General features: G+C 55.3%; 1 protein-coding gene across 3 annotated transcripts; it reads right to left on the reverse strand.

The window, feature by feature from the left end:
- Positions 1-410: 410 nt before the first annotated feature.
- Positions 411-19470, reverse strand: CRLF1 (cytokine receptor like factor 1). 3 transcript variants are annotated; one of them, XM_030540320.1, is made up of 8 exons: positions 19193-19470; positions 10301-10579; positions 8755-8884; positions 7858-8027; positions 4808-4965; positions 4361-4529; positions 2368-2546; positions 411-1482 (listed from the first exon to the last, which is right to left on the reverse strand). In XM_030540320.1, the coding sequence occupies exons 1-8, from the start codon at positions 19245-19247 to the stop codon at positions 1459-1461; spliced, it is 1164 nt and encodes a 387-aa protein (XP_030396180.1). In that variant the 5' UTR covers positions 19248-19470; the 3' UTR covers positions 411-1458. The 3 variants fall into 3 exon arrangements, with proteins under 3 accessions (XP_030396180.1, XP_030396182.1, XP_030396183.1); XM_030540322.1 differs by having other exon boundaries at positions 2364-2546; XM_030540323.1 differs by lacking the exon at positions 19193-19470 and adding an exon at positions 19116-19148.
- Between the last annotated feature and the right edge of the window lie 3949 nt (positions 19471-23419).

The raw sequence follows: 23419 nt of genomic DNA on the forward strand, positions 1-23419 counted from the left end.
CAAACCAGTTCCTGATCGACTTCTGCATCACCAAATTATCCCTGAGCTGGTGCCAACTAAGAGCAGCCAGGTGGCCTTTGGCACTGTTCTAACTACACTGGTTTAAGTCACAGCTTATGTTAAAGTGGTGCACCACGGGAGACAGACAGACACACACCCGCTTTTACACCCACAGCCCCATGTGCCAGGGGCCGGTGGCCCCTTGCTCACACCCACTCAGGCCAGATCTTTTTTTCTTCCTGGTTTTCTTTCCTTTATTAAATAAAACCAAGGGGCGCGCACCTCCCCGCGCAGACCGAGGTAGGGGTTGGCTAAAGTCGGCAACACTGAGTGTGCAATGAGCGAGTCCATGCAGGCACTGAGGGTGATGTCTGTTTGGAGCCCAGTGCTCGGAGAACCACGGGCCTGGCTTCAAATGCAGAGGCCTCTGCGCTCTAGTGTTTAATGTGCAGCCAGAAAACAGACAGACAGTTTCCCTGACACCTCGGGGTGGGGCAGGACTGGGCTGGGCTTCAGGCCCCCAGGGGACCCAGCGGGGGAGATGGCCATCGTTTCCATGAGGCACCTCAGGATGGATTCTTATGGCGGCTGGGGCCCTTCGGTGCAGCGTGGGCAGTGTAAAGGTGCCATGCAGTCGGTGGCACTGCCTGGCACCCCGGTGCGCTGGCAGGGCCATGCACAGGGGCCTGCGTGTGCAGCATCCTGCCTGTCGTTTGGATTTTGCCTGGGGGGGATTTCTGGCAGGTAAAAGGTCCCGCTGTTTTTCCCACCCAGCAGTGGTGCCCTTGGGGTGAGGGGAGCTGGTTCTACACTCAGCCTCCCAACAGTGCAGCCTGGTTAGCACCAGTTACCATGCTTAGGGGGCTGGGACGCTGCTCCCGGGGGGACAGAGCTAAGACCCTACAGACTCATTTCATGCAGGGGCCGCTGATGGCAGTGGATGTAGGTTGCTAGTGACCAGGACTGGTGTCAGCCAGTGCCCTGCCTGTGAATGGTCCAAGGCGCATTAGGCCCCTCTGGCCCCCCCTCTTAATTCTGCCCCAGGAGCAACCTGCAGCTGAGGCCCAGCTGACAGCAGTCTGATACCCCCCGCTTTGGGGTGTGCTTTGTAGGCACTCATAGCGCCCCCCCCAAGTGCTGGGAGGGCCCCTCCCCACCGGGGGTGTCTCGGCAATGCTGGGAACCCCACCCAGCAGTGACAGGGAGGCTGCACCAGGGGCCCCTGGCGAGGAGCAGGGCTGGGTGCTGGGAGGGGAGCACCTGGGGGAGGTGTTCGAAGTCCAAGTCTGTTTCTTCCTATCCCAGCTGGAGAAGAATGATGGGGGGGGGGGGGGCGCGGCGGATCTGTGCCCTTCCCCCGATCCTGAGGGCTGGGTGAGATGCAGCCGCACGCGGGTGCCATGCAGCTCCAGCCCAGTGCTCCCTCTGCTCTCCTGCCATTGCCGAGCGCGGCGGGGGCTACAGCTTATCGCCGGGCAGCACCTAGAACGAAAGCACAGCCCAGCTTCCAGAGGCAGTAACCGCGAAGCCAAATGTGCCCCCCCGCACCCGCCCGGCCAGCCGCAGAGCAGCCCTCCCCTGGTCCCAGCCTGTCTGCGTCCCGTCAGCCTGTTTGCCCTCCAGCAACTGTAAAGCATGCCGGGTGCGTCTGCTTCCTCCTATAACCTCGAGTGCTGGCGGCTGCATGGGCACCGAGGGCTGGGGCATGGGCTCAGGGCCAGGCGGGAATGTCTCTGGGAGGCCAGTGGGGCAGGGGGAACAGAGCTGGCTCCAGGACCCAGATTCCCCAGAGACTGCAGCTCAGCTTTGCTGGGCAGGATGTGCGGGCAGCTGCTTTACCTCTCCAAAGTGGGGCAGGACAGCCAGAGCCTACGCGTGCTGCTTTCCCCTCGGAGCCTCATGGCCAGGGGCAAAGCATGCTGCCTCCGGTGGATGAGGGCATGTATCAGGGTGCCACCGTGCCAGGAGCCAAGGACCCTGCAGGCTCCCCGGTATAAATCCAGAGGGCAGCCCTATCTCCGCTTCAGCCCCTGTACTACAGGAAAGTGCAGAGGCCTGACTATCTCCGAGTGCTGGCTCCCAGGTGCCCCAGCCTGGGCCCCCATCTCCAGATCACCGTGCCCTGGGGCAGGCGCTGCAGCAGGTGAGATGCCTCTTCAGGGCCAGTGAGAACGGCTCTCAGGGGCAAGGGGGATCTGATGGTGGAGCAGCAGCAGCCGCCTGATGGAGGCAGCCTTGTGTATCTGAGACTCTGCTCCTCCTCGCAGGGCAAGGTGACGCGGGTGGGGGGCACCTGACGCCCAAACTCCCTGCCCACCTCCCTCTCGGCACAGAGATGTAAGGAATCGGAGAAGGGTCCTTACCTACCTGGTTCCGTGTTTTGTGAGATTTCTGCAGCCAGACGCGCCACTGGTCGTAGAGCTTGATGCTGAGGTTGGAGCAGCCGTAGGCATGTTTCTTTACCCAGCCGAAGAACTGCTTGAGCTCCCGCCGCAGCGTGGTGTTGTGCTCGCCGCTCTTGGGGTCGCACACGCCCGGGAGCCGATCTGGGCCAGGGAGAGCAGAGGGGGTCAGAGCGGTGCTGCTGGGGCTCGGGATACTGGGGGGAGGATGGCCACGAACCCTGGCACATCTGTGGCCCCAGACGTGCTCGTCTTTGGCCATGTTCTGGGTTTCATGAGCAACATGGGAACTGCGGCCCGGGGTGCAGCTATGGCAGTGCCAGCACCGGAGGGCGGGGCGGGAACCCTGCCATTCTGGAGCTGACGCAAGGGGGCCATTTCTCCCCGGTCCATGTTCCCTGCTGCTTAGCTCACCTGTGGAAGCAGGAAGGCTCCTACCCCAGCTCCCTGGGGCTGGGCCTGTGATGCCTGGGAAGGCGATTTGCAAAGCTGTCTAGACAGGACCCTCCTGAGTTTTAATGCCTCCAAATGTAACCTAAAATCTTCTGTCTGCCTAAGAATCCCCCTCCCTTCGGCGCTGAGCCCCCAGCGACTTTTCCTGGCTGGGGGCAGCTGTGGAGGTCCCTGTCCTTGCACTGGCAGGTCCCGGGCTCCCCCTGTAGTGCAGTCCAGAGGCTGAGCCTGCGGGTCCCCCAGCGAGGGCTAGGGTGGGGCAGATCTGTTCCCCCACTGATCCTGTGTTACAAATGCCCAGGGAAGGCGTGACATCGACGTCACATCATAAATAAGGGCAGGCGAACCCTGCTGAACGGCCGGGCCGTGCTGGCGCGGCGGGAGGGGTGGAAACAAGGTTCACGCTCTCCCTGCTGGGAAATCAGAGCTCCAAATTGGCTCCTTTGCAAGAAATCCAGGTGCCGGGCACAGAGCGGGGCCAAGGGGGGAACAACCTCTCCACACGTCCAGCGCTCTCCGGAAAGTGGGGAAGCAGAGGCTGGGCTGCTGGGGCCTCTGCAGCCTGCCCGGCCCCCACCCCAACTGCCCCCTCCCTTCCCAACCCCACTACCCCAAAAGACAATGCAAACAGCAGCCAATTTGCATATGGCGCGGGAGGAATGGCTGCCCCAGCAGGACTGAATGCTAATCTAATTACTGCCAGAGCCAAGGGGCGGGGAGGGGTGACCCTGAACTCCAACAGCTGGCGGGGTGCCAAGACCCCCGGCACGCCAAGGAAAGTTACATCTCCAGGGGCAATGGGGGAGTCGGCTCTGGGCTGGATTTCTGGCCTGGTCTCTTGCTCCCCACCCCGGGCTGAGGGACGTGTGGGGTGTTGCAGAGGCGCTCGGCCTGCTGGGGAGCCCAGAGGGACCCCTCCAAGGCAAATGAACTGGGGGGTGCTGTGATGAGCGACACCCTCAGCTGGAGAAGATGGAGTTGCCGTGCTGGCTGCAATGGAGCCGGGGCTGGGCCTTTCCATAACAGCTGCCCCAGCTGTCAGAGCCCCCAGGCACCATCTGAGGGGGAGCAGCTCTGCCTCAGCCCAGGCCAGGCAGCAGCTCTTGGACAGGGCATGGCTGGTTCCGACCATCCTGCAGGGAAGTGCCGTGTCCAGTGCCCCCAGCACCGCAACCCGAGGTACCCCATGGCCAAGGCCATTCACCTGGCTCTCTCCCGCCAGCTGGGAGCCCATGTGCCTCCTGGCAGCCAGGCCCATGGGCCAAGTACCCGCTGCCAGCCCGAGGCCCCTTTCTGCAGCCTCTCCCGCTGGAGGAGCCTGGGTCCTGCTCTCCAGTGACCCATGCAGATCAGCTGGGAGCTGGGTCCCTGGCAGATGCCCCAGGGCTGGACATTGCCCCAGCCTCCTCCCCTGTGACCTGCAGGCCGTGCTAGTGTGGAGGATTCAGAGGGGCCCCTTCCCTTCTCCCCTGCCATGGTTATTGCTGTAGGGCCGTGCTGCTCACCGCTCCGAGGGGTTGAGGCCGCCGTGGGGTTGCTCCAGTCGCTCCAGATCCCTGCCTTTTTAGAGCCGTAGATCCCAAAGGGGTTACACCGAACTTGGACGAAGTACACGGTGCCGGGCCGCAGCCCTGCCAGCCGGCAGGATGTCTGGTTCCCTACGTCGTCAACCACCTGCCGGGAGAGGAGGAAGGTGGGTTCCAGGCCTGTAGCAGAGCTGGCAGCTGTGCCCTGGAATATGCCTTCCCTTGATGCCCAGAGATCCACTCAGAGCTTGTTCCGCAGGGAGGAAGGATGCTCAGAGAGCCACGTGGCTCCCACGCTGAGCAAGGGACAGGCCAGGCCCAGGCAGGGCTTTGAGCCCCAGGACCAGGCCATTCCCTCTCTAAGCAGGCGTGCACGGCTCCAGTCTCCTGGGTCCCAGCCATGCACGTTTACTCCCTCATGCTCACCTTCCACTCTGAACTGTCCTCCACCCGGTACTGGATCTGGTACTTGGCCTGAAACAGAAAATCCTTCAGCGCAGGCGGGGAGCTCCAGCGAACGCTCAGCTGGTCCTCCAGGTCCCCAACTCGGCTCACTGTGACGTCCGCTGGCGGGTCGGTGGTGACTGCCAGGGGGAGAGATGTGTTAAGAGCACCAAGTACAGGCAGTGCCTGGGAGAGGGCTGCTGGCAGGACCTAGATGAACACCCCAACCCAGAGTGCTGCTTTCGGGGGGCCCACGGTGCCACAGAGAGATAGATGGGGCGTGTGCATGGAAACGGGGAGTCACTAGCAATAGGGCCTGGCCAGACAGCAGCTGTGCCCAGGTCCTGGCTTGTGTTTTCACAAGGCCTGGGAAGGGATTGGTTTGCTTCTCCAGGGGAGGCTTTCAGGCAGGAATCTGCTCCTGCCTCATTACTTTCATACCAGGACAGAGTAAGGTGTAAAGTGCAGAAGCATCTTGCATGCAGGCAGCTCTCCCGTTCTCGTGGCCACTAGCGTGCGATGCAGGGAGCATGTGGCAGGGTGGTTACCCGCTCCTGCCCTCCGAGGCTTGAAACAGCCCCGGAGAGGGCTGGGGCTGGGGAAGGGAGCAAGGCCCCCGGCTGATTGGGGGAAGTGGCTGCAGCTGGGGCCATGCCCCAGCCCCAGCCAGACTAACCCAGCCTTATAAGAAGGCCAGGGCAGCCAGAAGCTGAGGAGTCTCTCTCTGTTTGTAGGGAGAGAAGGGCTTGGTTGCAGGGAGCTGAGCAGGGTCCTGGGAGCGGAGCGGAGCGGAGCTGGGGGAAGGCCAGAGGAGCTGGGGAGCTCTGGCCTAGTAAAGCCCCAGGCTGTGGGCCTAGCTGAGGGCCTAAGACAGTACTGGAGCTGCAGAAGGGCAGCCCACCCTTGCCTGTGATGAGTGGCTGACACTGCACTCTGCTCCAGGGAGGGGGGCCAGATGGGGACTGGCAGTAGCCTTACACTGAGGTGAGGTGGGGTTAGTGGGTGGGGGTTCTCCTGGGTGGGGAGACCCAGAGTGTGGGGGTACTGCCAGGGGGACAGCAACCCAGAGAAAGGGGCACTGGGATCCTGGAAGGGACATGGCGGTCAGCAGTAAGGTGGATCACCAGCCTGCAGGGGGCGCTCCAGGATGCTGGAAGAGCTAATTCCCATGGATGACCAGCAGGAGGCGCTGCAGGGGTGAGTCCACTGGCTTACGGAGCAGGAGCATCATGTGGCTGTGGGGCCCACTGGTGCTCCTCTGGCCACGGAGGTGAGCTGCTAACGCTCCAGCCTGGGGGGAAGCTCAGGGGCTGGGGTGCTGGTGTGATGAGCACCCAAGCCACTGGGGAGCCTCTCTGACCCTCCTGGGGCTGGGAGTGCAGGACCAAGCACCAACAGTGTTTTGCTGTGCTAGACCAGCCCGGTGCACAGATGGAAGGGAGGAGAGCTGGGACTTGGGGGGGCTCTGAATGAAACCCTTCTTTCAGCCTCTTGCCCTGTTGGCTGCTGGGGCAATCGATGGGCATTGCCTGGGGCATTCGCTTGCCTTGCTGCTGTTGCTGGTGTGTGCATTGTGGGACACCCACTTCCCCCTACTGAAGGGAGGGATAGCTCAGTGGTTTGAGCATTGGCCTGCTAAACCCAGGGTTGTGAGTTCAATCCTTGAGGGGGCCATATAGGGAACTGGGGCAAAAATCTGTCTGGGGGTTGGTCCTGCTTTGAGCAGGGGGTTGGACTAGATGACCTCTGCAGGTCCCCTCCAACCCTGGTATTCTATGATTGTGATCTATGGGCCTTAGCAACTGCCCATTCCTGGCCCGTGAGGGGGATGTGACATCTGCCTCCTGGTGGGCCCCATGGATCAGCACATTGTGCTGGGGTTACACTGCCTCCAAAGTCTACAATACAAGAGGAAACAGGCATTTCTTCCTCCGGCCATGAACCAGGGATGTTTTACATTCTCCGCGATGCAGGTTGGACATCTGGTCTCAGGTCGTGGCAGCCCTGCCCCCCTTGCCTGGGCCTGGCAGCAGGCCCCAGGATGGGGGTGGAGCTCCTTTCCTGGCCATGTGCCTCATGAGGCAGAAAGGGTTAAGGAGCAACAGATGCCTCCAGGAAAACATGGAGAAACATCCTAATTAGATTAGAAGCAATTCTGCTCACATATCGTCCATTTCCTGCTGCCCTTCTCCGTCCTTCTCTATTACCAGGGAAGATGCCATGAACCCAGGATCCTGGTCCCCCTTGGAGCTCTGCTATGCCTCCCCCGCAGCTGAGGTCATGATCCCCTGTGTGTGACATCACAGTCATCTCCGCAGCAACCAGCTGTGACATCACAGTTGGGAGGGCTGTGGCTCCAGGTGGGGAAGGAGCAGGGCAGGGACTATCCTGTTTGCAGGCAGTGCGGGAGGAGGGGAAGGGAATGCAGAGACTGGGGGGCTCAAGGAAGGATCAGGTCTCGCCGCAATGGGCTGTAACATTCTCCATGAGGTGTCAGCAGCTCTTTAGCATGTGAGAAGCCCCCCAACTCCCGTCGGCGCTGCTCCAAGCAGCCGGGGCTCAGATTACCAGAGCCGCTGTGCTCCACCCGTCTCGCCTTCCAGCACAGCCAGAAGAAGGAGGTTAGCTGGGAGCAGAGGCACGCTGGTAATTAGGGACGGGCCGTCCTAGGCCTTCCCACCAGAGTTTGACTGAAATCCTTTGGCTCCCCTCTCGTCCCCTGTGCACAACTTCTCCCCACGGCATCCAGCCCCACAATGGTGCATCCAGTTCCACGGGGAGCGGGCAGCGATGGGAGGTTCCGATGGAAGCCCTTTGGGCTGGGATTCCACCCCGGAGCACCCAATGGAGTGGCTAAACCCCTCCTGGGCTGGGGAGAGGGCAGAGATCATGGATTGTTTCTGAAGGATTTAGATCCCCCTCTCAAAAATAAAAATCTACTCTTTAAAAAAAAAGAAAAGGAAAGAGAGAGGCGGGAAGCACACGAGCAATGGTCCCATGCAGGAAGGGGCTGGCACAAGCCAATGTCTCACCTACGTCCAGAATGTCGAGCATGACGACTTCAGAGACAGCCACGCCGAGCCGGTTGGAGGCTTCCACCCAGATCTCGTAGGGCGTGAAGAGGGCCAGGTCTTTGGGGATGTGGCAGGAGTACTGCCCTGCAGTGCGATACTCCTGGCACGTGTTATCCCGGCCGTACCACCTGCAAACAAGAGGCACCAGCCCTCCTGTCAGGTCGAGCTCTCTGCTGGTGAATTGGCTCTGGAGTCAAGGAAACTCAGTCAGTTTGCACCAGCAGAAAATTTGGCCCTTGGTTTCCGTCCAACCTTCCATAGGCAGCTGAAACTGCTTCCGGAACTGTGCACATGCACATTGGCTCTAGTGCGTGTGCAGGGGTGTGTCTGGTTTCCTCACTAGCAGCTTTTGATGTTACTGGTATTAATCCGTTGAGCGATCGGCATGGACAGCACTGCCAACTCTACACCCTTCCAGGAGCGGCTCGATGTATTTTGCCATCCCACGCACGGCAGTCGGGTGGATTCGGCAGCATGCCTGCGGGAGGTCCCATGGTCCTGCACCTTCGGTGTACTCGCCGCCAAATTGCTGCCAAAACTGCGGGACCAGCAGGCCTCCTGCAGGCCTCCTGCCAAAGGCAGCCTGACTGCTGCCCTCATGGCGACCGGCAGGCCACCCCTTCAGCTTGCTGCCGCAGGGACGTGCTTGGAGCACTGGTGCCTGGAGCCGCCCCTGCACCATCCATGTTAACACAGGAGTTAACTGCTCCTAACACGAACTGTGGTTCATTCATCTGCTGTCTAATACTGGCACCGTCTCTTTGCAAGGTATTAGATTCCCAGCCCAAAAGGCCAGCGTGTGCTGTTTATCCTGAGCAAAGAATTCATCTCCCTTCCCCCGCAGCTTGCCCATACCTGAGTTTGTATTTGAGGGTGTAGTTGGTGTGCAGGTAGGTCTCGCCTTCCGTGCCAGGGGCCCATTTACAGGTGAGGTCTTTCATGTTTTTGGACCAGCAGGTTATGTTGACTGGTTTTTCTGGTGGCACTAAGAGAAAAGAACCCTTGACATGAAACTAGTTCTGCAAAGAAACCGCCTAAGCTTCCCCAGCTCAAAGCAGCATAGAGACTTACAAGGGCTGAGCCTGAGAACTTTGTTCAGTAGATTTGTTTAACAAACTGTTTTAAGATTCCTGACTAAATGCATTTAGATGCTCAGCTAAAATCAGCTCATTTGTCACTCACCTGCCAGGATCCAAGGTCGGGATTCTGTGATTCCTATGCAAGTGTGGATGATATCATCAACATCCAGAACACCCCAGGGAACACAGGAAAATACCCTGAGCTCGGTGCCAAGAAAACCATCCACTGGTCTAAGAGGAAGACAGGCTCCTGAACCTAGGTCTTGGCAGGTGCATGAAAGAGCAAATGATTTCCAGCTCTTCGTTTAAAATGTACGTGCTTTTGTTGGGTTGGTTTTTTTTTAAACATCTGCCCATTTATTCTGTTACTGAGTTGAGATCTGAAGCAGTTTTCTTTTGGGAACAAACAAAAAAACCAAATGGTTTTCTGTTCCCAGTTAAGCCTCTGTATTCTGAGAAACTCCTAAAAATGTCCTTAAAACAGCCTAAGATAAAATCTTATGATCACTGATTTGGACACAGTCATTTTACCAGTGGTTGCCAAATAGTCTTTCTGCTGCTGTGCTCTGTCATGCAGAGGCTCAAGCCAGCTCCGATAACTCCCAGAATTAGAGTTCCGTTAATGAATGCTGGGAATGAGCAGGTAGTACAAATTATTACAAGAACACTAAAGGTGCAAAGGGTTAGTGTACAGATTCCTGTTAATATTGCAGGGGCTTCTCTGACTCTGTCCTTGGTAACTAGCAACACTGTTTTAAATTACTCCATTTGTTCTAATGAAATGCTCAGCCCCTAATGAAATAGGTAGACACATGACAACACGCGGCTTCTCATCTGGAAAAGAAGCAAAATCCCTCTGAACATCTTGCCATTGGTAGAAACCAGGGGAACTTTTTTGACAAAAGCTGGAGTGTTAAGCCTAGTGTCTGGGCCAAATTCCAACTCGAGTGGTTCTCTCCTCTCTAAATACCCCGGGGCAGTTTTGATTAGAGATTGTATTCTTAATTTCCCCTCCTAAGTGCTGTTGAGCAGTGCTGCCCAGGAGGTTCCACCCCAGAAACAGCTGCATATCAGTGGGTGGGCAGCAACTGCTGTATCCATACAGTCCGTGCTTTGGGACCCCTTAGGATAAAAGGTGCAATTTAAAATTAGGGTCTATCAATGAACAAGGTAAATATCCCTCTGTAGCCAGATTCATCCCTGTGTAAGCTTCCAACTCAGCAGACTTGTACCAGGGATAAATTTGGGCTGGCTTGTTTTTCTGGCTGTGCCTGGGGTGTTTGGGGCAAAACATCTCTCTAAGCAGAACATTGCAAACATACATCCCACATAAAGACAGGAGCCAGCCAGGATGCTGCCGTCTCTGCTGTGACACACCAGGTTATCTCCTGACTGCTGCCTGGACCCGTTCAGGTTGGCTAGAGCCACGCTGAGGGTGGTACCATTGAGGACCTTGTAGGACTCTGGGGGGAGACGTCTGCCATTCAGAGTCCAGTATAGGTCCTCTGCTTTCAGGTGTAAGTCAGAGTTCACTGAGCAAGCGGCGATGAGCGAAGAGCCAATCACCAGAGTTGGATCTTGGGGGGATATGACTGCAGGATCTGCAGCAAAAAAAAAAAAAAGGAAAATCAAGGAACAATCTCTTACAGGGCTCGACCTCTAACTCTTCCCCCAGATAGACTCTGATCTGCCTGCCAGGTAAAAATCCTCTCTCTCTCTTCCTCTGATGAAAACCTAGGAGATGCCTGGGATTTATATAGGCAGGTTTGGCAACTTTTTCCCGCTTGGAGGGTGAGATGGCAGTAGAGTGTGGATTTCTTTCCAAGAATAAGCTGCTTGTGTCAGTGGCAAAGGTGTCTCTTGCTCACCGCTGCCTGGGCAGGGATTGTTTGTGGTTTGCTCTGGCTTTGGTTGCTGCAGCCTGTGGGGCTGGGTTTTGGTAGGGCATGGCTGCATGTGGCTGGTGTGGTGGGTGGGGCTTGTGGCAAAGGGGATTTCAAAAACAACTGTGGAAACACTTTTTCAAAAAACACATCCGCAGCCAGCCCTCCCCGCACCAGAGAGGGAAGTGTCAGGGACCCAGAGCTGGTCAGTTACGCACTGTTCTGGGGGGCTCCAATTCAGCAAGGCACCGGAGGACCTGCTTAACTTTAAGCGTGTGCGTAAGGCCTGAGTTTGGAGCATATGTCCCTCTTGTAGGCACCTACTTCCAGTTTCGGCCCACAGTGATGCACAGGACTCCCGCTGAGACCCTAGAGGTGCCTAAATTTCCTCGTTGTCTAACTTTTGGCAGTAAAAGCTCCCTAGACACCCATGTTTCTGCCTGTGAATGTGCACGTGGCTGCGTCCCTGCGCCCAACCCGATTCCCAAACCAGGGAAAGACAGGCCTGTGTGTGGCCATCTACCTTGTCCGAGGTGCTGCTCAGAGGAGAACTTCCCTCCTACCCTGTATCCTAGTGGTCAGGGGTACTCACCTGGGATGTGGGAGCCCCCCGTCCAGTTCAAATCCCCCCTCCGCCTGATAGGGAGAAGGGATCTGCCACCTCTCAGCTGAGGGCTCTAACCACGGGCCTAGGGGATAGTCCAAGCTGGGGAAAATCCCTCAAAGCTCTCCCAGTGAAGCTGTTGTACTCTGGATAAATAGAGAGTCATTGGAGCAGGGGGGCTGGATCATGGGTTTCCTAGATCCTGGGTGAATGCTCTAACCACCAGGCAACAGAGTCCTTCTCACAGGGCTACCCCTCCTCATCCCCAACCAGCATGAGGCGCTGGACTCCAAAGCTGTTTCCTGGCTGTGAATTGGACAGAAGCAGGTGCCTCCTGGAGCTTGGAGACCCCTCTCCTTGGCATCTCCCATGGGAGAGCCTAGCATATTGGCTTTTGTGAATGGCAGTCTAAGGGGCCCCTCTCGCCCCATTCGTTGTACGGGAGCCAAGATTCCACTGCCCAGCACCTAAGAGCTTTGCTGAAGTGGAGCCCGGACCTGCAGATCCATCCCCTACGCTTGGGAACATGATGTGCACCCAGAGTGTCACCCAGTGACACTTGTACACTCTGGGTCGCACACCTAAGCAGCACCTGCTGAAAAGGCACAAGCTGTTACAATCACGCTCCCTCCCTATGCCCCATTACCCACTTGACACAGAGCTCAGATGCCCCTATTTGACAGTGCAGCCCTAAAGGTATAGCCAGAGTTGCAGTATTGATCTCACTCCGGGCAGCGGTGAGAGATACCAGTTCAGCACAACTCTTAAGCTCGTACTTTCATTAGCAGTCCCACTAACCTAACTGGAATTGCTCACATGCTTAAGGCTAAGCATGTGTTTAAAGAGTTTGCTGAGGCTTTATCTGATTTGGCTGTTTATATTCCACCCTCTGTGCCACAGGGCCATCCTGCCGAGCTCTGGGAGATTTACACAACATTTCTAGCTATCAAAATATAGGAAACGCCACCGATCTCCCTTCCATAGAGACTAACACGCTCAATGTTCCAATGCCACTTTGGTTGCCCTGGAGATACTAGAATCAACCACTGCTGAGCTGATGCCACTTTACAGCTTTGTCAGCTGTGCCACCGCTTCTCCAAAAGGCTCATTTTCTGCTCCTGGTGATGATCTTCCCTCTGTGGCCACCTGCCCAGGGATGAATTGCACCTCAGGGAGCTAGACAGGGCATTTATTTGGGATTAATTCTCCAAGCCCCTGGCCCTGGGGGCACCCTACAAGCTCCCAGAGCGATCAGGCAAAACAGCCCTCCTGGCCTGCAACCTCCCTAACTGCAGTGCTGATGACAAAAGAACACATTGTGCCTTAAGCCCCAGCCTTGTACAGATGCTGGGCAAGGAGCTGAGTCCACAGCGCGGTCCCTGACGTCAGCGGAGTTGGGCCCTGGTATTCTAGAGGCAAACTGGGCCCCCACTGCATTGCTATTTACTCATATTGTGCTAGTGCCGAGAGGCCCCAGGCAAGGCTCAGGGGCCTTGTTCTGTCTGGCACATGTTTAGCACTGCCCATGAACAGGGCTGTCTAGCATGGGGATACCTTGACATCGCTTAGCAAGGGGGTGGCTTAGTCAGCATGGGCCTAGGCTAGTCCCGTAGAATGGCCTACGCGTAACTAGACACCTGAACAAGATGAGGAACCACAGCCAGAGGGATCTTTCCCTCATGTCTCTAGCATGCAGAGCTGCCGCTGGGAAATGTGCAGTACAGGTGCTGCACAAAGCTTTGCCTTTATGTTCCCCTTTGCTAAAAGCAGAGGCCCATCCAGCTGCTGTATGGCCCAAGAGCCCCCCAAGTTCACAAAGAATCTCTGCAGTTCAGAACATCCAGCCCGATGTGTAGGACAAAATGCGCCTTGGCCTCCAAAAGGGCCTCTGAAAACGTAATCACCCTACACACAAGCATTTCCATCCACCAGCCTGTCAAAACCCTCAGGAGCTCTCGGTGAGAAAGCTGCAACCCTGTGGATAAAAGCAGCCAGTGCTCTGGACCCTAATTCTAGTAAATCTTAATCCAAACACCACTGGAAACACATACGAGCACCATAAAACAGACACGTTTCCCGTCCTCCACGCAAAGCCTTAGAGAGGGAGTGTCTGGAGGGGCCAATTTTTTAAGCAGTGTTTTTTCGAGACAGACCCAGAAATGAACATGTGTTTTAAAAGTGAAAAGCGTGAAGTTTTCAGATTGGAGAGGAATGGGCCAGAGAGACACAGTCAACGTGTGGAATGTGCAACTTGGAACTCAAATACCTGCTAGGAGTTTTATTACTTTCCTATTAAACAAAAAATGCTGATCAGGTGCTAAGTAATACTATAAAGTAAAACCACACGTCTAAGGTGTCAGGCGCGTTTACTCTTTTCTTTTGAATGGCTGGATTTCATTTTATTTTTTTATTGGAAGTTTAAATGCCTGGGAAAGGGGGGAAAAGTCTCTGAGAAAAGCCTCTGAGATCACACAGTGAGAGTGTGCATTAACTGGGAATTGTAAAGATTTAAAAAAATAATTATCTGCAAGATCCCCAAAGGGGAAAACAAAGGAGAATTTGTACGGTCTCAAATTTTGTAAAAAATACAGTTAACATTCCCGCAGATCCTGAGAAATGTGGTGCACAGACCCCCGTGTTGCAGTGCCAAAGTGATGTGACAGTCCCCAGAAACCCCAACCGAAAGAACCATTTCAGCCAAAGGCTTTGTTCCTTCACAACCTTCCTCAACCTTTTTTTTTCCTTTCTGGTTTTGAGGCTGCATTTCTCATGCTCCATCCCTCAGGTGACTCTTTTTAAATGTTTTATCAAACTCACTAGAGTCAAATGTGTGTGTGTGCGGGGGGGGGGGGGAACTAGTCATTTAAAAAGTGCTTTGGTTTATTTTTGAGTTCTGGTCACTTGAAGGGGCTCATTTCTGCATGTCAGAGTTGGCATGGGCTTAGCCTTCAGGCAGGGTGGGTGCCTTGGACAGGACTGAAAAAAAACGTATAAAGTTATAAATGACTGAAAATTACCCACTGGCCTCTGAACTAGGGGGGGTCTGTGTTTTCCATTATTCAGAGCAATCCTAAGCATATCCACCCATGCAGACTGAGTTCATAAAATAGCACAGCAAAGCCGTATACCTTTGCCGAGGAGAAAGGACGGGCTTGTGGATAAAGGACCGTTCAAGTCCTATCCCTCTTAAGAGACTTTCTGGTCATGTCACTCTCTGTGTACACCAGCCTCTGAGGGTGTAATTCCAACACACACCTCATAGGAGGGACTTGGTGCTCATGTACCATGGTCTATACCTTGGGAATGCCCTCGCATGTCTCACAGCCCAGGAGCCTCATAGGAAAGTGTGAGTCCCCAGGTGGGCATTGTACCAAGTCTGCAGGGGCAATAGAAATGCCATACGCAGGCCCGTGCCTGGCTTACTGTGTTCTCGTCACCATTCCCTGCCCGTTTCCATTCTGACCCTCTTCTGGGATGTTTTGTGGGGAATCTAGCCGTGATGGGGGAACATGTTCCCAGCCTAGAGGGACCGTCCCTCTCCCTCACCAACCCAATAGCAAAAAGGGGAGGAAAGACTTTCGACTATAGACTCTGGAGATTTAGGAAAAGGGCACAATCCCCCTCCCCAAATGACAACTCCAGACAAGCCACTGATAGACATGTCCCCTGCTCTCCCCCAGCACTGTGCATTTAACAGACCCTGCTCCATCTCTAGCTGTTCCTTTGGGTTAAGAACATAAGAACGGCCGTACCGGGTCAGACCAACGATCCGTCTAGCCCAGTATCCGTCTACCGACAGTGGCCAATGCCAGGTGCCGCAGAGGGAGTGAACCTAACAGGCAATGATCAAGTGATCTCTCTCCTGCCATCCATCTCCATCCTCTGACGAACAGAGGCTAGGGACACCATTTCTTACCCATCCTGGGTAATAGCCATTTATGGACTTAACCACCATGAATTTATCCAGTTCCCTTTTAAACACTGTTATAGTCCTAGCCTTCACAACTTCCTCAGGCAAGGAGTTCCACAAGTTGACTGTGCGCTGTGTGAAGAAGAACTTCCTTTTATTTGTTTTAAACCTGCTGCCCATTAAGTTCATTTGGTGACCCCTAGTTCTTGTATTATGGGAATAAGTAAATAACTTTTCCTTATCCACTTTCTCAACATCACTCATGATTGTATATACCTCTGTCATATCCCCCCTTAGTCTCCTCTTTTCCAAGCTGAAGAGGCCTAGCCTCTTTAATCTTTCATCTAAAGGGTTACCTTTTGATGCATGGGAGTGCTCCAGCCAGGATCAAAGGGCTGGATCGACTGAACTCCAGTGAAACCAGGAGAGTTACCCAAGGAGCGGGTTAGGGCTGGCAGGTCACATCTAGCCCAGTTCTCCCCAACCCCAGGTGGGTGCCCGAAAACACAGACTCCAAGGCAATTCCATACAACCTACGCTGCCCTGGAAAGACTGCTCCCCAGCCTAACAGACAAGGTTTGTCCTCTAACTGAGCTTGAGTTTCTTACCGTCACCCTAATCTGGCCATAAAACCCCTAAACAATCACCCCCTGCCAATGTAGGTGCCCATCAAATACCTCCAGACTTGACATCAATGTCTGGGCACACCTGGGACCTTGCTGACTGTAGCAATCCCAGGGCCAGCTGGCATGTGGGACACCCACTAACACAGCAAGTGCCACCCACAGAGTATTAACCTAGGAGTGCCTGGGGACTGGTCCTGTGAACCTTCCCCATGCAAAACTTCCATTGACTTTAATGTAGTGGGAGTGCAGGATGAGACCTGGGAACTTTAACTCTGAATTCCTCAGTTTGGGTTCGTTTCCTTGGCACCAGCCTAGCTTAGCTGTTATTTCAGTTCCAAATAACTAGCTCTTGCTGTTTAATAATCAGCTGCTAATGGTTCTTATTAATCAATCGTTAAATAAGTCATTGCAAGCTACTCACTGCCTGTCAGGAAAACACAACTCAGCACTGTGGAGCCACAGCCTGTACTGTTACTGTTAATATTGGCCATGGCCAGGGTGAGGGAAGTGACAAAATACCCCTGGCACTCTGGGTTCCCAGGAGCATCCAGCAGCAGCACCCGGGGCAGGGTCTTTCACCACAGGTGCTTGGGAGCAGGACTGTCCTGGCTGAGGTCTGGGGCCTCCTGCTGCAGCGTTAGGTGTCCGGCCCAGGCCAGGCTAGGGGGTGGCTGATGCTTCCTAAACAACAGCGGCAGCTTTTCTTGGCCGGACTAGATCATGTGTTTGCAGCAAATATCGTCTTGAGAGATTCCCATCATAAAAAAGCACCAACTTCCTGCTACAGGAGAAAGGGAATCCCCCCACCCCCTCGCTTGGGGACCAAACACACAACTCCAGGAACCAAAGGCTAATTTGTGTTAACAGCACTTCTGGGGCCTTAGGAAATACACTCCCTGATCTGAGATACAGGCACACACACACACAGATATACACACATACCACAAATAAACCGACAGGCACACACACACACACACACAGATACCACAAATAAACCGACAGACACACACACACCACAAATACACTCCCTCCACTACACCCAGAGACACACACCACATACACACACGTTTTCCTCGGTGAAATGCTCATCCCAACTGAAGGAGGCAGAAACTGGCTCCGACCCAGACCCTTCCCCTGGGGGGGAATATCTGGGTCCTCAGGAGCCACTGAAGGGCCTGTTCTGCTCCCCTGAGTGAGCAGAGGAGCCCCCGCTGCCCAAACGGGACCCGGAGTGGGACTGAGAGGTCCCTTCTATTGTTCTCAATGGGGGAGGGGGATTCTCCATTGTTCTCAATGGGGGAGGGGGATTCTCCATTGTTCTCAATGGGGGCTGCGCCCTGCGGGTCCCGAACTGGGAACGGAGCCCTGCGGGAGTGCGAGACTGACCACACGTCCCCCGACCCGGCTGCCTCCCGGAGCGCTGGGCCCCGAGCCAGACGGGTGCGCCCCCGGGGTTCGGCTGGGCTGGCAGCTCCCGCAGGGCACCGCCGGGGCTGGGGCGACCTGCTGGCGGCGGGGGGGGGGGCCACAAATGGCGAAGGGAGCTGGGCGCTTCACTCCTGGGGGAGCCGCCCGCACCTGGCCTCAGCCTGCGCCCCAGCGGCTCTGCAGAACGGCACCCACAAGCGGGGGCTGGGCGGCTGGCGACGGGAGACGAAGCCCGGGGAGCGGGTTTCTCCGCCTCCCCACCGGCCTGGCTGGTCTCACCGAGGGATCTGTGCGGGCCGTGGCTGCTGAGTTGCGCTGGGGCGCAGAGCCAGCCCAGCGCAGGGAGACGGGTCCGGCGTGCGCCCCGCGGGGGATTTAGATTTGCAGCAATAAAGCCCTTTGTTACGGCCTTGGGGCGTTATCCTGCGGCGCGCACCCCGCCTTGCTCCCTGCGCACAGCTCTGCGCCAGCGCACCCCCCCCTTGCGCTTGGCGCGGAGCGAAGGGGGCCCCCTCTCCAGGTGCGGTTCCGAAGGCTCGCGGCGGAGCGAGCAGCGGACAAGAGTCCCCCTCTCTGTGCGCAGGCTGAGACCCGTTGAGGGGGCTTGAGGGCTGGGAACCCTTTGTCATGTCAAGGGCCCGAGCCCGGCACGTTCGCCTCGGACTCGCCCAGCCAGGCTCGCAGTGTGCCTGAGACAGGATGTGTGAGACCCGGGGAGCACAGCTGGACCCGGGGGGAGGGTAGAGAGAACCTGGGCTGGGGGGTTATTATAGGGGCCGGGGACCCCCGACCCGCGCGCCTCGGAAATCCACCGAGAGAAATGAATGGGTTGGCGAAGGAAGAAAAGTGAGGACTAACGAACGAGGGGGCAGGGGCCTTAGAGGACCCCCGGGGAAAGCGCCCCCCCGGCCAGGGGGCCGGGTACAGGCAGGGAGGGGTGCGCATTTGGCCGTGGTTTGCTGCAGACGGTCAGAGGAGCCGCATTTTAAACCAGCATCACCGATTTCTGCGCTCGCCTCTCCGCAGCTGCGCCAGGGGCGCACGGAGGTTCTCCTGGCTTCCATTGCCATTGTTAGTGCCTCTCTCTCTTGCACTGTATTTTGGGGGCAGATCCGTGCACCCGCCGTCCCATGTGCGCGGGGCAAAGGGCTCGGGCAGACCCCGAAGCGTTTCGCGGGGAATTCAACAACTCCGGGTGCCTGAAAGCAAAATCTGCCCCGCGCGCCCCACCCCACCTCTTGGAAATGGACTGGCCGTTTGCGCCACAACCTTGCTCAGCCCTGGCGGGCTCTGCCCCCTCCCTTCTATCTACAACGATCCTTCCCTCCACCTTTTGTCTTGTCTCTGCCCTCATCGAGGCAGCTTTGCCTGGGCCAGGCGACCCCCTTTTACCAAGCGCGCGCTCCCACCTTGCAACGGCCAAGGTGACTTTCTCCGGGCTTCTAAAAATTCCATCTTGCTGGAGTTTCTATTTCCCTAATGCCCCCCCCCACCTCTCTCTCTCTCTCTCTCTCTCTCTCACACACACACACACACACACACACACACACACACACACACACACACACACACACACACACACACACACACACACACACACACACACACACACACCCCTTCTCTTGTTCCCAGCCGGTTATCAATTTCTTGCTAACATTATCCCATCAGATACGGTCTATTACTGACTTGCGACACATCCGTGCATCTGCTGCCCACCTTCCCGAGAGCAGGCCCGGAGAGAACGGAATGCAGGCTTTACTTACATGTCAAGGATTCCACTCCAGGAAGACAAAGCCAAAGGAACAAAAAAGTGATCATATTTCAACCCTTTTTGTGTGTGTGTGGGGGGGTTGTTCTTCACCTCGAGGGGCAGAAATGTTTCCTTTCCCCTGGCAGATGTTCCCAATGGGGAATGGGGCTCCCCGCAATTTTTTTCCGGGTGTGTATTTCTCACCCCAATTTTAAATTTCAAGAGATCTTGAGAAATGCCTGAAAGAAGAGCCTGGGGAGGGGGGGCAGAGAAACACCAACAAGTTTTGGAAAGTCCTAAGCAAGTCTGAACAACTGAAATTGACAAGCTCCTTAATGCGCCTCTGGCCCCGCCTCACACTGCCCGGTCCCGCCCCCATGGGGGGACAGAAATTTACAAACCCGAGTCAGAAGAGATCCTCTAGTATTTCCCCTATTGTCCCCCCCCCTTGTCTCTGGGTTGCGGCAGAGCGAAAGAGAGGGGTGTGGGAGAAAGCCCCCCCGCCTCCCCATCTCAATGACATTTCCTGAAATCGCTCTCCTCTTACTCAACCAGCGCCTTGCAAAGATCAGCTGTGAGTCACGGCTGTAAATCCCGACCCGGCCCCGGTTCTCTGTGCGCTGGCTGTAACCTTTGGGGGCTTTGGAGTCTGTTCGCAACCAGCCTCCCGGAATAACGCGCCCGGGTGTCCCGCCCGTCCTCCCCCAGGGCTGGGAAGAGACACATTCCCTGCGAGATGAGGTGAGTAATAACTCTCCCAACGGAGCCCAGGAACCGGGATTACAGCCCCCGGGCGGGCGCCTGGAGCTGGGCTCTCCCACGTGTGCCTGCCTAGGAGCCCTGGCCGCCCCCCCCAGACCGCAGCGGCTCTTCCTCCTAGTCCGGGGCTTGTCTGGCCGAGAGTAAACCCGCCATTTCTGGCCCCCTACCCCGGAAAGTTCGTTTGCTCATGTGCTCCTGCCCTTCCCTTATTAATAACAGGAGCCGGTGTCTTCTGTCCTGCAGCCATATAGAGCCCCTAGGAAGCGCTCAGCGCCTGGTGTGCTCGGGGCTGTACAAACAAGGGACAAAGGGCTTCTCTCCGCACAAGGTTGAGCTGGTTTAACTAAGATCGGCAGAGAAATCTGTTACTTGCCGAGCACTCTTAACAGCAGGGTGGGAATCGGTTTTCTTCCTGCAGGACAATTTGTCTTTGTGTGTGTGTGTGTGTGTGTGTGTGTGTGTGTGTGTGTGTGTGTGTGTGTGTGTGTGTGTGTGTCCCAAAAATTAAAATACATTTATTTTTAAATGTTGGGGGGATTTTGGCAATTTAAAGATGTTTGGTTTTTTTAGTGAAACCAAAATTCAAGAAAAACAGACTTTTCCGCTGACCATTTCCATTTCTCTGAAAAGGCAAGTTTCCCTTCCCTGTAACTCGGCCTTATATCTGTGGAGCTGAAGGCAGCAAGGGGGCCAGGTCCATTTAAATCAATATAAACCAGGTTTACAGGGAATTAAAAGTGACCACAGGCTTTTTGAGTGATACTGATGTAAAGACCCCTTATGTGAAACTGGTGCAACTTAGTGTGTGGACTGGGTCAATAAGCCAGTCCCTGCCTCTGTCCCAGTCCAGGGCTCACACAGTAAAGCCAGCCAGCCAGAGGGCCTGTCCAGTTAAGGATGGGACAAGACAGAGAATATGCTTCTTTCAGAGAGAAATTGGGCTCTTAATGATCTGTCCAGGACCTAGACTCTGCTGCTGCTGAGGGCTTCCTACAAACATAAATAAACAGGGTGTTCTTGGCAAGGCTGGATTTTCTCACAGCAGAATTTCCTTTCTTGCTCCTCGCCAGCCACCCTGGTTCCCAACACACCAATTTAACAATCCTGCCTCCATTCACACCGAATGCAAGCTAGCCAATGTGGTGTAAGGGTTCTCTCCAATGGCCTGTGTTCATGTCATTACAGAGGGTATCGACGCATGCACACCAGGATTAAAGCAGCTTTCAGTCTGGCCTTCCTAACTGGGCAGTGCTGTGCACCAGGATTAAAGCAGCCTTCAGTCTGGCCTTCCTAACTGGGCAGTGCTTCACTCTGCAGCCTTCATGTTCTTTGATGTAACTCGCTGGGACATGGTTTCCTCATTTCAAACAGCCAATAAAATGGAACACTGACAAAACAAAAGTTCCATGCAGTGGACCCACAGCCACACACGGGTCCTCGGCAGAGCTGTGATCTTTAGCTCTAACACACCGATGGTAGTAGAGGGCTGTTATGTTTTGTGGGGACCCAGCGGTAGAGGGGGATGGAGACACACTTTGCAGGAGGGCTGCAGAGCTACCAGCCGACAGGGAAGGAATGCAGAGACGGGAACCCTGGGTTCCACGCCAGCGTCTAGAGAGGGGTGCATAGTTCTGGTCACAGACTCTTCTACCCTCCCCAACCCAGAAACTCTCCCTGCCTCACCCCCTTCACTCCCAGCTCCTGTCTTTTGCCTGCTGCCCTTTGGATCTGCTCCCTGTCACTGAGTGTGGGGGAGTCAGGGCCCTGCACCCCGGCTTCCTGTGATTCACCAGGACTCTCAGCCAGCCAGTAAAACAGAAGGTTTATTAGACGACAGGAACACAGTACCAAGCAGGACCCCCCAGCCAGGTCCCTCTGGTGGGCAAGGATCTTAGACCCCAGACTTGGGGTTCCCTGCCTCTTCCCAGCCAGCCCAAAACTGAAACCAAAAACCCCTCCAGCAGGCTCAGCCCCTCTCTCTCCCCCTCTCCCTTTGTCCAGTTTCCAGGGCAAAGGTGTCGACTCTCCCCACCTCCCCTCCTGGCTCAGGTTACAAGATCAGGTACTGTCCCTCACCTAAAGTCACCCCCTGCTCTCCCATCCCCCATGCAGACAGCCCCAGTAAAACTAAACGACATTCCCAGGTCAATCCACCCTGCTCTCTCCTGTGTCACACTCCCTAGCTCCTGTTCCCCACCCTGTATCTTCCCTCTTCATCACCCCTCTGTGTTCCAGTCAAGCTGCTCTTCGTTCTCCTCCATGTGGCCTGGGCCTGGCAGGTGGGTAATGGAGCGCCCAGGAGAGACAGGCTCCCTGCTGTCACCACTGATGCCTACTGCAGCCCCACACTGTGGCAAAGAGCAATCATAGGGCCAGTCCTGCTCAAATTAATTATAGGTGGTGCTGACAGCTGTACATACGATGCAGTAACACCCTTCATCCCAAACGATCCCATCACGTTTCATTGCCTCTGAATAAAGTGCATTGAAAAGCATCTGCCTCTGAAGTGGCATCTGTTTAAACAACACAGAAAAATATTACCCAGCAGTGCTGCAGGAGAAGAAGCAAAACATGATTTCTCCACTTCAGAGTTCAGGTGGAATCGTAGCAATGTAGGACTGGAAGGGACCTTGACAGGTCATCTAGCCTAGTCCCCTGCACTGAGGCAGAGCCAAGGATCATCTAGCCCAGCGTTTCTCAACCTTTTTGATACCAGGGGCTGGCTTGCTGCCTTCCCAAACTGTGTCAGGGAGCTCTCAGGGGCTGGCGCCAGTCCACGGGCTGGCTGTTGAGATTCACTGATCTAGCCCCTGACATTCCTGACAGGTGTTTGTCTAACCTGTTCTTAAAGACCTCCAGTGATGGAGATCCCACGACCTCTCCAGGTAATTTGTAACTTACAGCTAGGAAGTTTTTCCTGACCTAAATCTCCCTTATTGTAATTTAAGCCCATTATTTCTTGTCCTGTCCTCAGTGGCAAAGGAGAACAATTAGTCACCCTCCTCTTTAAAACAACCTTTTCTATAAATGAAGGCTGTTATCATAGCCTCCGTCAGCCTCTCTTCTCCAGACTAAACAAACCCAGTTCTTTCAACCTTTCCTCACAGGTCAGGTTTTCTAAACCTTTAATGATTTTTGTTGCTCTCTTCTGGACTTTCTCCGATTTGTCAGCACCCTTCCTGAAGTGCGGTGCCAAGAACTGGACACAATACTCCAGCTGAGGCCGTATCAGCATGGAGTAGAGCGGAAGAATTACTGCTTGTGTCTTGCTTACAACCCTCCTGCTAATACGTCCCAGAATGAGATTTACTTTTTTTTCAGTGATGTTACCCTGTTGACTCATATTTACTTTGTGACCCACTATGATCCCCAGATCCTTTTCTGCAGTGCTCCTTCCTAGGCAGTCATTGCCCATTTTGTATGTGTGCAGTTGCTTATTCCTTCCTAAGTGGAGCACTTTGCATTTGTCTGTATTGAC

The sequence above is a fragment of the Gopherus evgoodei genome, chromosome 22, assembly GCF_007399415.2.
Source record: "Gopherus evgoodei ecotype Sinaloan lineage chromosome 22, rGopEvg1_v1.p, whole genome shotgun sequence".
NCBI lineage: Eukaryota > Metazoa > Chordata > Testudines > Testudinidae > Gopherus > Gopherus evgoodei.